Source organism: Petaurus breviceps, unplaced genomic scaffold, assembly GCF_028583685.1.
Source record: "Petaurus breviceps papuanus isolate PSGF00001 unplaced genomic scaffold, PetGlider_PUasm1.0 90654, whole genome shotgun sequence".
In the NCBI taxonomy this organism is placed as follows: Eukaryota; Metazoa; Chordata; class Mammalia; order Diprotodontia; family Petauridae; genus Petaurus; species Petaurus breviceps.
This window is the reverse complement of record NW_027187301.1, coordinates 3,509,413-3,525,561: the sequence shown is the minus strand read 5'-3', so window position 1 is coordinate 3,525,561 and position 16,149 is coordinate 3,509,413. Positions and strand designations below refer to the sequence as shown.

The 16,149-nt window shown below is 41.8% G+C and overlaps 1 protein-coding gene across 4 annotated transcripts in view; it reads right to left on the bottom strand.

Annotated features, from left to right (window-relative positions):
• KALRN (kalirin RhoGEF kinase) overlaps positions 1–16,149 on the bottom strand; it is a 982,696-nt gene that overhangs the window by 475,199 nt on the left and 491,348 nt on the right. For all 4 annotated transcript variants that reach the window (XM_069064963.1, XM_069064965.1, XM_069064964.1 and 1 more), the window contains one exon: positions 6,491–6,682. In XM_069064963.1, coding sequence (XP_068921064.1) covers positions 6,491–6,682 — 192 coding nt within the window. The remainder of the gene's footprint in view (positions 1–6,490; positions 6,683–16,149) is intronic.

Here is a 16,149-nt window from a genome sequence, read left to right as displayed (position 1 = left end):
CTCTCTCTCTCTCTCTCTCTCTCTCTCTCTCTCTCTCTCTCTCTCCTCTTTAACCTTTGCCTCTCTACTAATCTTGCCTTTCAGTTTTCAAGCATGAAAACTTCCCTGGTCACCCCAGCTTCCAACATCTGCTAGGTTTGGTCTCAAAGAAGAGATTAGAAAATGCATCTTCTTCCCTTCTTTGCATACGTGGGAAACTAAGGATCCACACTTTTGGCCTTGGCTCATGTGTTAGTTGCTTTTATTGGACTGTGGCTCAAGTGCCCCCTTCCACAAGAAGCCCGTCCCTATCTCTTCAACTGGTAGAGCCCTCCCTCTCACTCCTCACATTGAAGTATTTTGTATTTGCTATTGTTATAGCTATCTGTTCTTTATATTCTTAGATAATGTGCTCATTGTCCTCCCAGATAGAAAGTAAACTCTTTGTTGGTAAGGATTATTTTACACTTTGTATATGCATGAACTATTCCCAGCACATAGTAGGCACTTAATAAATATTTGTTGATTGAGTTTCCTTCATTCTTTTTCTTCTTTCCTTTCTTCCTTTTCCTCATCTTGCCTTTCCTTCCTTCCTTTCCTTCCCTCCCTCCGTTCCTTCCTCCTTCTTTCCTCCCTTCCTTCCTCCTTTCCTTTCTTCCTCCCTCCCTCTCTCCCTCTCCTCCTTCTTTCCTTTTTCTTTGACACAAGGGATAGCTCTCTGGGTAGGGTAGGCAAGAGAGAAATATGTAGAAATAAAGGTGATGTAAAAGCAAAGGATAATATACTTTAAAATACATTTTAAAATCTGTCTTCTGAATTTTCATATTTATTGTGCACTTAAGTGCATACTGCCTTATATTGCTGTTTAATCCTTCTGAATGTACATTATCTACTTCAATATATTTGAACTTTGTATAAGGCAAGCACTATGGTGATTTCCTTTTGTGCACTAAGCATGTAGATCTACAAAATAAAGGATAAACCCAAGACCCTGCCATTCAAAATCTCATACTAATCTCCTTCACAATCCCAAGTTTCTACCACTCAGATTGGACTATTCTTCATCCACCATTCTCACAGAATCTCTGAGCTGGAAAAAAGCAATTGATTCCAAACTAGTATCTCTATAATGGCAGCATCTCTACTCTATTCCAGCTTCTGCTTGAAGACCTGTGGTGAAGGGGAACTCGCTATTTTCCAAGCCAGTCTATTCTACTTTTGAATAGTTCTAATTCTTTGGAAGGTTTTCTTGACTTCAAGCCTAAAATTGCCTCTCCCAAATTCTACCCACTGTTCCTATTTCTACCCCTGGGGCCCAAACAGAACATGTCTAATTCTTCTGCCCAAGGCCTGCCCTTCAGACACTTGAAGTTAGCTCTAATGACCTTTCCCTTTCTATTCTTCAGGCTCTTAGTACTTTCAAGTGATGTCCATATAGTATTTGGGCTCTTTGCCTTTCAAGTGTTGTATGCCCCTGTAAGTTCCCTAGCCAATTCATGTCTTTCCTAAAACTGTCTGTGTCCTTCCAGTCTTCTCCCATCTCCATGACTCTGTTCGTACCAAGTATCCATGTCTGAAATGGACTTTTCTCCCTTAACCCATTTCTGTCTATTGAATTCCGCCCACTTCAACTACTGCTTGCAATGTGAATCCTTCACTGTGTTCCCCCAATGGACAGTGACATTTCCCTCACATTCTTTTGTATTATAGTTAAAATTTCTATACATGTTTTACCTGGTGGATTATAAATTCCTTGGCATGAAGGTCTGTATCATTTATCTTCACATAACAAGTACCTGGCATAGTACTTTGCATATGACAGGCAAATAAGTGTTTGGCTGCATTGAATTAAATTGAATTTTTAGTTGCCTTCCCCTGTAGCACAAAACATAAAGTTATTTTACAGAAGGTGCTCAATAAATACTTCCTGAGTGGTCTGTGAGTCCAAAACCAGGGATTCTAATCTCAGGTTCCCTATTCCAAAAAACCATAGTAATTCCTTTTAACCATCTATAAAATGAGCCTAGTTAACCTTGGCCCTGCCTACTTCGTACAAAGATGGTGAATAGATTCTTGAACTCTTTAGAGGAAGGGTAGTTAAATAAAAAGGTAATGATAACATCATTGTTATTACAGAGAAGTTAAGTAACTTCTGCAAAGACACCCCATAAATCTGGGTACTAAGACTGGAAGCAAAGGAAATCTGAGAGAAGGGGATCACCTGATCTTGACTAGACAACTGGGAAAATATTTTTAAGTGGCTGATGCTTTAACTTGTCTTGTGAATCATTAGCAGGCAGGGGTTAGGGGGACATGGAGGACTGAGGTCAGTGGCTGTCTAGGAGATTCTGAAGACTTTAACCTCCTGCCTCCCAGAGTTTCTTTGTTCCTTTAGCATGTAACTAGGGCATTACTTTATGCATAAAGTCTTCTCTGACATCCCTCCCCCAAATGTCAGTGCCTTCCCTCCCAAACTACCTTGTATCTAACTACTCTTTCTATATTTATATTTATTCCCTTTATGCCAAATATATTCATACAAGTCTCCATGAAAGTGAAAGTTCCCTGACAGCAGGGATTCTTTGCCTTGGTCTCCCTGTATTAGCACAGTGCCTGATATATAGTAGGTGTTTAATAAATGCTTAGTGACTGATGGACTCCCAGAGATGCTGCAGATTTGGGAGTTAGGGTTTCTCAGAGTGGTAGAGAGGCTCTCTCGCTCACACTTGCCGACCTCCAGGTCCATCCTCAATATAGTCTCATACAGATATCAGATTCTTCCACATTTATAGACCCCCAGAGGAGGCTTTTCCATAGATTTATTTCCTATTGCACTTCTTCTGAGAAATCCTTTAGGAAACAGGGGGTAGGAACAGGGACTGGACCTATGATTGGATTGGTACAGGGAACTCTCAGATGAAGAGATTCCCTCTGCTATTACAGGCTGGCACCTCCTCTCTAAGGTAGAATCTCAGAAAGTTGCCTAGAGCACTGAGAGACTGTGACCTGCCTAGAGGCATATAGCCAGAAGGTAGAAGAGGCACGACTCTAACCCAGGCCTTCCTGACTTTAAGGTTAGCACTTGCCACCGCTAAGCTGCTTTTCCTGGGGTAAGAAAGTCCTTCTCTCCCTGAAGCCATATCCTTATCTTTTAGTCTTTTCATCTCAGTGTTCTCTATTCAAAATGAAAGAGATTCTAGACGTCAAGCGTAGCCAAAGGGGAGCAGATAGGATCCAAGCTTAGCAGGGCTTGAGGTAGAAAAGGGAAAAAATAAGGAAAAAAGTCGGGAATGATTTCTAGAATGACTTCTGGAAAATTTCAGTCCTGTAATTGTGTCTTTATCTCTCAGTCACAATGCCCCAGCCATGACCATTGGACTCCTGCCCTCATTCCTCATCTGTCCCATGCTTCAGGGTTTGAGGAAGTGAGAGAGAAGAAAAGGGGAGAGGAAGAAGAAAGCTGAGGAGGAAAGGAGAGAAGGGAAGAAGAGGGATGAAAAAGAGCAGAGGAGAAAAGAAAAGGAAAACAAATAAAAAGCCTTTAATAAGCACTTACTGTGCACAAAGCACTGTGCTTAACATTGGGTATGCAAAGAGAAAAGTGAAATGGGCCCTCCATTCTAGGAATTCAAGCTCTTATTGAGAAGAGACATGCACACACACATAGATATACATAATATGTACATATGTATGTATGTGTGTATATATAAATGTGTGTATATACACACATACACATATGGCTTCAGTTGCAAGTCAGATGGCGGGGCCCAGTGGTCCTTAGAGGGCAGTAACAAGCCACGTGGCAATATGTCTTCTTTCGTATCAATTCCATTGATACAGAAGGAAAGAAGAAGGAAGGGGAAAGGGGAGAATGGAGGGTAAGGGAGAGGACACAAAGGGAGGCCAAGGAAGGAAAGAAGAAGGGATGAGAGAAAGAAAAAGGATGAAAAATGGAAGAAGGAAGGGAGAAGAAAGAGACAAGAAAAGGAAGAGGAAGGAATAAAAAAAAAGAGAATGGGTGAGGACTCAGGTGATATGCAGGGACTGATTTTAACAGTTTTCACCAGCTGACAAATGATAGAGTCTAATTAAAGCCAGGGAAGGAAGAAACAAAGTTGAACTTCTTTTATCTTTTCATCTCTCTCTCTCCCTCTCCCTCTCCCCCTTCCTTTCTTTCTCCCCCCCTCCCTCCATCCCTCTCCCTCCCTTTTGGTGTCTCTCTCTCCCTCCTTCCCTCCCTTTCTCTCTCCCTCTCTGTCTCCCCCTCCCTCCCTGTATGTGTGCCTTTCTTTTTCTTCCTTCTCCTCCTTTCTCTCTCTCTCTCTCTCTCTCTCTCTCTCTCTCTCTCTTTCAGATTCTGTTTCTAATTCTCTCTGTCTCTGTTTTTCCCTGTATCACTCTGTCTCTCCTCTCTCTGTCTGTGTGTGTCTCTATGTCTCTGTCTTTCTGTCTGTCTGTCTGTCTGTCTGTCTGTCTTTCACCTCAACTCAAACACTAGGACTCAGGAAGACAGCAGTAGATTCCACTTCCAGGGACAAATCCTTGTGGGTATCGCTTCATCCAATACACCTCCTTCCGCACCCTCCCCATCACACCTATGTAACACAGAATGACACACATACACATTGCAAGCCTGTTGTCCCTTATACTTGCTTCCCTTTCAGACAGACTTAGATTGCAAAGAGTGTACACATGCCTTTGGTTTCTGAGATCATCTCTGGGAATCAGGTGGGCCACATGCAAACAGGCAGCCAGGAGGCCAGGCAGGAAAACAAAGATTAGAACTAATCCCCTTGCTTTACAGATAGTCATCGGCAGAGGGGCCTTAGGTCTTGGGGGGAAGATGCAAAGCCAGCTTCCTTTATATCCCCTCTGCATCTGCCCAGGGGATCTCCAGCTATAAAACATTATCTTTTCCTGTTTTATCCTGATGGGGAGTTACTCTTATTTGCATTCCCACTCAGGGAAGCAGCCACAGCCCATCTCTGTAGACTCAGACTTTTCAAAAAACTAAAAATCAACTTAATTAAATAGCTTGAATTCTTTTTTTTTTTTTTGGCTAGGTAACAATCACACATTAATTAATACTCCATTAAGATGAATTCCTGGGGGTAGTTGAGAATGTTTACACCTAATGAGTTCATCTGTCATTGGTGTGATTGTAAAAGGCAGCAAACAGTAGCTGCAGTGCTCAAAGTTTCCTATTAATCTGGAATGAAGAGCAATGCTAGGTTGGCAGTTTTCTCTGCCTCCCTGGTGGGCCACTCCAGCCAAGAACATAAGCCAAACCATGGTCACTTTCTAAGGGCGCTCTCTCCCTCTCAACTCACCCCAGGAGGATTCTTTACAGAAGGGTGTGGCCTTGGACAAGGGTCTTCCTCTCCCTGGGACTCAGATTCCTCATCTGTAGAATGAGGGGATTGGACTTGACCTTTATGAGCTCTCTGGTCCCTTCCAGATCTAATAATTCATGACTTTTCTAATCTGTGCTTTGATCCCATGTTGGTTCCCCACCCCCATACCACACACACCCCATGCCCCCAGCACTTAGAATAAACCTGGCCTCTTCCCCTGACTATCGGGGGAAATATAACCTCATTTTAACATCATCCTGAAGAAAACATCATTAGGAAAGTTAAATCTCCTATTTTAGAAAAAAACAAAACAAAACGACTCCACAAAATGTCCTGCAAGAGTGCACATGATAATCTTTGGGAAGCACAGGATACCCAATTGAGAGGTTAAAGGTCATGGGATACTAGGATCATAAATTTGGGTCCAGAAGGGAGCTCAGCAGTCATCCATTCAACACCTCCATTTTACAGATGAGGAAACTGAGATCTAGACAGGTCAAGTGACTTGCTCACAAATACACAAGTATTATTAAGTAGCTGAAGAGAGATTTGAACCCAGACCCTCTAACTTCAAATTCATTTCTCTTTCCACTGTACCCCACTTCCTCTTCTTGCCTCTTTTTTATTAGCATAGGTATTAAAGATTGCATTGTACCACGTTCTCTTGCCTTATTAGTTAGCAGAGAGCAGAGAAAAGTGGGAACCAGTGTCTCTGCCTGACATATCTTTTCTCTACAAGGGTCTGCTCTAGTCTGGTGGGTCTACTCCACCTTCTTCCTTCTGAAGAACATTCCAAAATAGCAAAAGACCCCATGGATTCACTGCCCCCTGCTCCCACTGGCCCCATAGCCCTCCCCCAACACACACACACACACACACACACACACACACACACACCAATCTCAGAGTTGAGAAGGCAGAAGGACCTTGTATTTGATGAGGCCTCAGTGAGAGAGACCTTAAGTAAACAGAGAATCCTTGGCATCCATGGCAAGAACAGAAGTATATGTCCCATATGAAACATAAATATTGAGCAGATTAGCCCTGACGCAGCTGAGGACCCCCGGACCTATGGCTCCCATGGAGAGCCAGTCCTCTCTGTAACAGTCTGCTCCTCTGCATGGGTGGCCCAGTTCTAGCCCCCTTCCCCTTCTTACCTCTTTGGTGTGCGTGTGGAAGGAGACAGACATGTCCAAGAGGAGCTTGCGCTGCTCCACCCGGCGCACGAAATCTTGGATTCGGACTTCCAGGTGCCGAGCCGCCTTGTAGATCTCCTCTGGGTCACATTCCCCAGTCTGCGCCAACTGCTCGGCTGCCTCTAGGAGCTTGTCTGCATTGGTGTATGTGTTCTGCAGGCAAACAGAAGGAGGGCACAGTCACCACCAAGACCCCCAGACTGAAGCTGTCTCCCCAGCACGCTTCCTACCCCGACACCCCCGGTACAGAGCTTCCCAGAGCTTCAGAGAAAAAGGTGGGAAAAGCACTGGCTGTACCCCAAAATTGGCAAAAGAAGAGGCACCTACCCACCTCGGAGCTCCCACACACGTCTCTCAGTCAGCTAAGCAGCTTGCCTAGATAATGAACACAACTGTGCACTTGCTATTTTTCCCATCCCTGGGATATCTCTGAGACAGAGCATCTCTTGAAAGAAACAAATGGACAGGCAGGAACCATGATATCCCTGATCCACCCCCCTCCCCCATTAGGAAGCCCCATCCCTGCTATCACATTTCAGGTTGGATCTCTAGGGTTGGAAATGCCTCCTGTGAAAGGACTGCCTGAGTTCCTCTGGGGGAACCCCAGGAGCACAGGCACTGGGCAATTTCTTTCTTCTTTCAAGTTTCCTACAATGTCTGGCTCTTATCTCTTTTGGATTTGAGATATATCTCGGGAAGGGTAGGATAGGGGTCAATAATGCTGACTGCAAGAAGCATCCAGAGCCTGTGTGAGGAGAGGCAGGAATGGGGTCTTACTATTTGCAGAAACTTTGAACAAGCTGCCAATGATATTGCCTCTCACACAGGTCTCCACCCTCTAGTTAAACCACATGACACCCATTCTATTAGAACAATGACAAATATAACAAAATCTCAACTTTCTGTCACAGTGGTGGGAAAGTTAAGCTATTGAGAACACTAGGTAACCTGAAAGTCATTTATATTGGTCTTTTGAAATGATTATGTGACTTTTCCCTAGTGGGTTTCCCTGTTTTTGCTAATAGTGGTTCAGGCTAAAATTAAAAGGAAAAAAAAAAGAGTTTCATTCCCTGAGCACATGGTGACTTACAATTGGGTGAGAAGGTGGCCCAGATAAACATCCTGACTTTGTTAGCACCTTTCTGATGGTAAATGGCCAATAAGTATTAGTTGATTGGTGAATGCTGATGGAGAGTTCTGGGTGGGAGAGAAGCCAGTCTCTGACATGAAAATGGAAACCAGAATGTGGATAACTGAGAGACAACTTTAATGGACTTTACTTTGCCCATGAAGAAATAGCCTAAAATTCTCACAGTTCAGTTGAGATGCCATCAATTGTGACAACTGGAAGGAAATTTAGTGGCCCTCAGAATGAAGGATCCTACACATCTGTGAGCTGTAAGCAACCTCAGAGATCCCTATACCCCAATCCCTTCTTTTACAGCTGAGGACATGGGGGCCCAGAGAGATTAAATGACTTGTTAAAAGTCACACACGTGATAAGTGAAAATCAGGATTTGAGTCCCAGTCTTCTTCCTCCAAAGTTGTGCTTTTTTTTATCACCATCATTTATAAAGATATTTAAAGTTCACAAAGAACTGTTAAAATATTAACTCATTTGATCCTCAACAACCATGGTGGTAGGTGCTATTATCCCTGTTTTGTATATTTGTCATTTTTTTCAGTTGTGTCCGACTCTTCATGTCCCCATTTGGGGTTTTCTTGACAGATACTGGAGTGATTTGCCATTTCCTTCTCCAGCTCATTTTGCAGATGAGGAAACTGAGGTAAACAGGGTTAAGTGACTTGCCCAGGGTCATATAGCTAGTGTCTGAAGTCAGATTTGAACTCGGGAAGATGAGTCTTCCTGACTCTAGGACCAGTGCTCTATCTACTGTGCCATCTAGCTGCCCACATCCCCATTTTATGTATGAGAAAACTGAGATAGAGAGTTTAGATGGCCTGCTCAGGATCACACAGCTAGTAAGCATTCGAAGTCGGATTTGAATTCCAGCCTTCCTGTCTCCAGGACCAGCACAGTATCCATTAGGCCACCATAGCTGACTTTCACATCATATGCTGCCTCTCAAACAATCTAATTCAACTTACTGGAAAATATACTAATCTTCCCACTAGTTCTCCAGAGCCCCAAGCTGGATCTCATTCTAGGGGGCCTCTGGAGAAGAGAATTATGTCACATATGAGGAAATTAATTCCCAGAGACACAGACTACATGGCCCAAGGTCACATGGTCAATGGCTGTGCTTGGGTACTATTGCCTGATTCCCAATTCATTGCCTCTCTTACATAATAATAAAATAGCCAGTGTTTCAATAGCACTTTATAGCCTACAAAGTTCGTTACAGAAGTTATTTCATTTGATCCTCAGAAAAACCACATGAAGTAGGCACTATTATCCCTATTGTACAGATGAGGAAACTGAGGCTATATGCAAGTTAAGTGACTTATCTAGGGTCAGACATCTAAGAAGTACCCACTGTGCTACTGCCCTGCCATCATCCAGGATGCAGCCTCATGTACCCAACTGTAGACTTAACTAGATACCACTACTTAACAAACTTTCTGAGGCCAAGGAAATCATTCTTTGGGACTTGGCTCTCAGGACTAAAAGCCTCAGGGCTTTTAGGAGATGGAATAAAACCACAGGGAATACATCTTTACTATGTCCAGGGACCCCAAGAGATTCCTTTGGAGACTCTAGATTCTGAAGAACATAGTCTGGAAACTTCCCAGTGAAAGTTTATCCTCTTTCAAGACTACTTTGACTCCTATGAGGACTGGCTCCTTGGGTAGCCATATTAGTTGAATAATTAGAGGTGTGATTTAAAGGATTCCAGTTAGTTCTCCCTGCTCTGAAATCTCTTATTATTCTCCTAGATCTCATATTTTACCATTAGAAATTATTTCTTCTAAGTTAGGGCACTATTCTAGCCATGCAGTATCTTTGAAAATACCACATTTACCTATTATCAGTCTTTAATACTTTAGTGTGAATTAGATTATATGACTGCTACTTGAATGACAAGGCATTTGGCAAATTAGCTATACCACTGAGGGAAGGAAGGAAGAATATTAAGGGTATTAAGCAAGGATTTGTTACAAAGGGTTCCCCAAACCCTTTTCTCTCAGTTAATTGGGGAGAATCTATGAGGAAGTGGAGTCTAGCAATAGTGATGCCAAAAAAGAGACCATTTTAACACTTTTTTATTGAACAGAAAAGAAGGAAATCCAGGAGGATGCATGCATGGGTAAGTAGGATAATTTTGAAAATAACATGTAGAATTTATTGTGAACTTTTTAAAAAAGCAAGTAAAATGAAATGGAGATTCACACTTACACATCGAATCCTCTTCTTGTGTTCTGCTGTTATATATGTGTGTGTATAGAAATCTTTTTTTAAATTGGTATTTCAGTTCAGAATTTTTTTAAAGAGAACATGGAGCACTGCCCCAACCACCTGACGTGCTCCTAAGTCATCAGCATTGATGTGCTTGGAGAACATCAACTAATTGGATTGTAAACCTATAAAATAATCTTAGCACGTTTGATTCCTTCTTCTTCTTGAGCAGGATTCATCCATAGACCTCTGCCCCCACGTTGCTCTTAGTGCCAGTTCAGGTCCATTAGCCCTGAATGGGTAAAGTGGCCTTGAAATGCAGATGGTTCCAACAATCCTTGAACAAACAAGCAGCCTCCAGGTTGCTGTCTCTCAAAACTGCTGGATTGTTTGTAATTCCTTCAGTGTCTTCCAGAAAATGGTCTTATAGCATTTGGATCTGAGTGTAGCTTAGGGAGATCCCGTGGTACAATTTCCTCATTTTGCAGATGAGGAAATCAAACATTAGAGAGAAGTGACTTGCCCCAAGTTATACACATTGTAAATGGTACAGCTAGCATTTCCATCCAGGTCTTCGAACCTCAAATCCAGTGGTCTTTCCAGTGTACCATACTCCTGGTCCAGTCTTCTGAGTACTCCACATCGATGTTTCCCCTCCAGCACTACAGAATGACTTCAGGCGAAATACACTGATTTGACTCAATGACATCTCACCATCCCTTCTTGGTACCTTTTGCTTGCTTTTCATGGCTGACTGCGATCACCATTTTAGGAAGGTCCTTACCCGTGCTTCAATTCCTCCGGACACTCTCAGGCATCCTCTTTTTCCTCACCTGATACAGATGAGGAGGCCAACTGTTTGCAGCTGGTTGAGTTTGAGGTGCCAATGAGACATCAAGGCAGAGATGATTAGCAGTGAGCTGGGCAGGATCATAAGTAAGACCCTGGGAGCAGGGATACAGATTTGGTCATCTACATAGAAGTATAATCAAAGCCATAGGAGTGAATGAAATCATTCAGCTGGGGACTTAAAGATCTCCAAAATCAGAGGGCAAAAAGAATCTAGTTGGGGACAGATACTGCTGGGCATAAGGAATCTGTTAACTTTCCATATCTGGAATATATAACAAAGATAAATAAGATGTGGAGAGAGAAGAGGATCAAGGACAGACTTTAGGAAAGAATAGAAATTTGAGTGTTAACTGATATAGAAAGTTCTGAACCTTAAATAAACCCTGAGTTTGGAAGAGTCCCCCAAGAATCATCTGCTCCCACTGTCCATATGCACTAGTATCTCTGTCTCTCTGTCATCTGTCTCTCTCTTCCTGTTCTTTATCTCCCTCTCCTCCCTTCCACTTCTCTCTTTCATCTGTCTGTCCTCTCTCCTCTCTCTTCTCTTCTCCATCTCTCTCTCTCTGTCTCTCTCCGCTCTGTTCTCCCTTTCCTCTCCTCCTCCCCTCCCTACTCAGTCTCTTCTTTTCTCCCTCCTCTCTCTCTGTCTCTGTCTGTCTCTGTCTCTGTCTGTCTGTCTGTCTGTCTCTCTCCCTCCTCTTGCACACACACACACACACACACACACACACACACACACTACACACGCACAGATGATTCTATCTCCTATCCTTAATAGCTCCCATAGATTCAGCCTGCTAAAATGTTTTGGGAATTTGGCCCTGATGTCTAACTAGAGACCTCCCCTGCTGCAGTCCTTGGCCCCCTGCTTTTTGTTTTGTGCTTGGTAGAGATACAGAACATTCCAGAATGACATGTCTCGACAATGTACAAACCTCCTGTCACCATGAGTCTGCCTCTAGCCTCTCCTTGCCAATCCTTCTCTTCTATGAGGAAGAATATAAGATACATTTTGAGGTCTCAGGGATGGAGAGGCAATTGATTATTAGGGAGCTCATTAGTGACTTAAAAACTCACGGAAATGAGTCTTCATTATTCTCTGGTCAAGTGCCTGGGTACTTGGTGTAAAATATCCATTGAGTGTTTGTACTTCTCTTTCTCCCTCTGAGGGCAAGTGGCCAAGTTCTCAAGTCCCTTTTTTATAAGAACCTCATTCCTTGGGTCTGCAGTGGGGAGAGGGAGAGGGGGCAGAAGGAGTGAGGTATGGGAGAGGATTGAAAAATTCCAAGAGGCAGTAACAATGGGGCTACATGGGCTGCTAGGGGCTGGGGCACTGAGAGTAACTCTCCCTTGCACATATACATAGACTTCCATTCCTGCAACTAAGTTATTCTGTGTAATGAGACTGGAGGCTAGATTTAGAAAAACTAAGGACTGTCCAATTAGGCTTTTTTCAGTTAGCCCAGCTGACCCAATCAGGACAAAGGGACATTAAAGAGGAGAGTCACTCAGGTCCGGGGAGTATTACAGCAAAAGAAGAAAGAGGAAGGCAGGCATTGCCTATGGACTTAAAAATTAAATGGATGGCATCCAAGTCATATGCAAAACCTAATGCAAATGAGGATCTCATATTCTTGGGCCAAGGAATCAGGCTCTTGGTATATATTCAGACAGCAACGGGCCTTGCTGAAGCTTGTTTGGACTTTGATTTCTCTAAGGACTAGAGTAGGTCTCCAAGAAGGACCCAGGCATGCTTCATTTGAGTCTTGCCCATTGTCTTGCCAGCCATCTTGCCATCTCCAAACGACCCTCTGCCCCCCACTCCCTCTCTAGTTTTAGAACCACAATCAAATGAATACTACCATTCCTCCTAGAAAGGATGTGCCATTTTACTACTCCACTATGGCTCCCTTCACCATCCCTGGAACTTTCTAAGTCCATATATCCCTTGTCTGGCCACCAATCTCTTTTATGGGTTGTGTCCTATTAGAACGTAAACTCCCTGAGGTCAGAGCCTGTCTTTAATTTTGTATTTGTATCCCTAGTCCTTGACACATCCTTAATAAAGGCTTAATACATTTTTTAAAAAATTTATTCATTCAGGGAATCAATAAGTCTTTAAAATTTAATATTGAATATTTTAAAATTCAGTTTAGATATTGAAGGCTCATAATCACTCAGCACAGACCCAGTGTTGGCTTCTATCAGTTATTTTCCTTCTTAATCTCTCTCAAGAAAAAAAAATGCTGTTTCCCTGTTTGGGGTGCCATATTCTGATGCTTCTTAGTCATGGTCCATTGCCTATCCAGAAATACCCTGGCTCAGAGGAGAGACCCTTTCTTTCCATCTTCCATGCACTGGATGACCTGGCGATATGCTTAGGACAAACGTGCTAAAGGAGTTGAGGAAAAGGGAATAAAGCTTGTAAAAGATCTCAAGGGCATTCATTTGCATCTCTGAGGAGTGTCCATGTCAGTGTGTGTCTGGTATGTACTAGGTACTTAATAAATGCCTTCTGAATGGCTGATGAATATGTCCTTGCTTCACATTCAGGAAAGTCATTTAGCTCATTCTCTATGTGACTTATTATTATGCCAATGAAACTGTGAACTCTCTAAAAGAAAAGTCTATGGTCTTCTAATTCATTTATATTGGGAGTTCTTAGCCTGGGATTCTTGGACCTTCCAATGGGGTCCATGGATAAATTTCAGGGGTGGGACAACATTTTAAAAGAATATTTTGATATTTTCAATCTCGACGTCCAACTTCCTAAACTCAATATTTTTCTCTCTAAACCTGCCCTCTTTCTGACCTCAGTATTTCCATTTATGACACTACTAGTCAGTCAGTCAATAAACATTTATTGCACCAGGCACTGTGTAACGCACATACGAAGAAAGGCAAAAGGCATTCATTTGATCTGTCAATGTGATGAACACACAAAAATATAAAATTGATTATATCTTAATAGTTTGTTTTTGTTGTTTTAGTCATTTTCAGTCATGTCTGACTCTTCATGACTCTTTTTTGGGTTTTCTTGGTAAAGATACTAGATATATATAAATGATATATATATACATATAAATATATATTATATATAACATATATCATATATATCATATATAATTGTGTATCTATATTATATATAATGATGTATCTATCATTTATATATTATATATATCATATATATAAATATATATAAATGATAGATACATCATTTCTGTATGATGTATCTATCATTTATATATTATATATATCATATATATAAATATATATAAATGATAGATACATCATTTCCTTCTCCAGCTCATTTTACTGATAATAAAACTGAGGCAAACAGGGTTAAATGACTTCCTCAGGGTCACAAAGCTAGTAAGTATTGGGAATGGGAATTTGAAGATCTTTCCTACCCCTTAATAGACCTAGAGGACAATTTGAAGACCTCCCCTGCTTTGAAGGTAAACTCTGCCCCCAATAGACTGAATGTAATCACATGGAGCCTTTGATGGAGGGAATTTGCTGAAGGGTGCAGCAGAGCCCACAGGAAGCTTCCCTGCTGTGAAGATAAACTCTGCCCCCTAAAAGGCTGAATGTAATCACATGGAACCTGTGGTGGGAAGAGTTTGCTGGAGGGAAGCAGAGCTCACAGGAAGCTGGGAATCAGAGCTAGCAAGATGATGAGAGAGAGAGAAGGCTCGGGCAAAGAGATAGAGAGGTTTGTGAGTAAATATTGATCTTGCACTGGTTTATGGGAAGGCTGAAGGATGCTGTGGCTCTCAGTGTTATTATGGCTTCTTAATATCTTTGGCACTAAGATGGAATTGGCTTAGTGGTTTGGGGATTGGGTTTTCTGGTGTCTAAATAAATATTTCAGGTCTGTCCTCTCTATGGAGAGTTTGGCATATTTTGCGATCAAGTATCATTCAGTATTTATAGTGATGGTCTTCATAGTGATTGTGGGCACTGTGAATATTGCACTGGTGCTACAGTATCTGAGGTCAAATTTGAACTAGGGATTTCCTGACTCCAGACTCAGTGCTCTATCCACTGTGCCACCTAGCTGCCCTTCTTAATAGTTACTGATGAGCTACTGACATGGGAGTCATTTTAGAATCAGCCATCAATGTGATATCAGGTCCTACTGATTAGAACAAAGGTTAAAATCAACACCAAGTGAGAAGATAAATATAAAAACACACTCTGTCATTGCAACAGCTCCCACCAGACCTATGTAAAGGTCTCTACAATCAGAGGACAAAAGAGGTCTTGTTGGAGATAGACAATGGACACAAGAAACTTGTTAACTTTGCCCTTCTGAAACATAGAACTAAAAATATAAGAGACCTTGGCCTATCAATTAGGAAATGGAAAAAAAAACCTACATGTAATACAAAATATTATGGGATATTACTGCAGTGTAAGAAATGATGAATATAAAGCTTACAGAGAAACCTGATAAGACTTATATGACCTAATGAAGAGAGAAATAAACAGAACCAGGAAAGCAGTATATATATATATATATATATATATATATATATATATATACACACACACACACACACACATATATATATATATATATATATATATATATATATATATATAATGACTACAACAATGTAAATGGAAAGAACAACAAAGTGGAAAAAATCAGGACAACAAGAATCCTGAGTAATAAAAATAACCAAGGGTTGAGAAAATGCACCCTCCTCCATTCTTTGCAAGAAGTGGGGGACTATGAGTATGGAATGTTGCATATGCTGTCAGATATTTCCCAGGTAACAGGGTAGAATGGAAACATCATGGAATTTGGGCAAGAAATCCTATGTTCAGATCTTAACTGTGCTTATTAACTATGTGATCTCAGGCAAGAAATTTGACTTCTCTAGGCCTCCCTTTCTCAATTAACAAAAAGATGAAGTTTGACTATAAATAATCTCTAAAGTTCTTTTGTATCCAACATTCAATGGTCTTATGATTAGGGCTTGGCCAACTCTATGTGAGGATAACACGTTCCAAAGTTGGGGGTCTAAAGGCAATATAAATGGGAAGATCTTTCCCATCTATTAATAGGTCCATGTGACCTGCTTAAGTCACACGGAAATCTAAGTCACATGAGTTTGAGTGACATGAAACCTGTGGTGTGTGTGTGTGTGTGCTAAACTTGCTGAATGGGTGGAGCAAGAAGGGTAGAGCAGAACCCAGAGGAAGTTGGTCAGAGAAGTTAAGAGCTGAGGGAGAGAGAAGAAGCAGGAAACAAACTGTGAGTATTTGTTTATGGGAAGTCCCTAGCAGGGGAAAGCCTTGGGGATGGTGGTGCCCCCTGGTGTGTTATTTTGTATAGATTTCTTTGTTGCTATGATGGATCTGGTTTTCTGGTGCTAGGATTTGACTTTCTGGTGTTTGA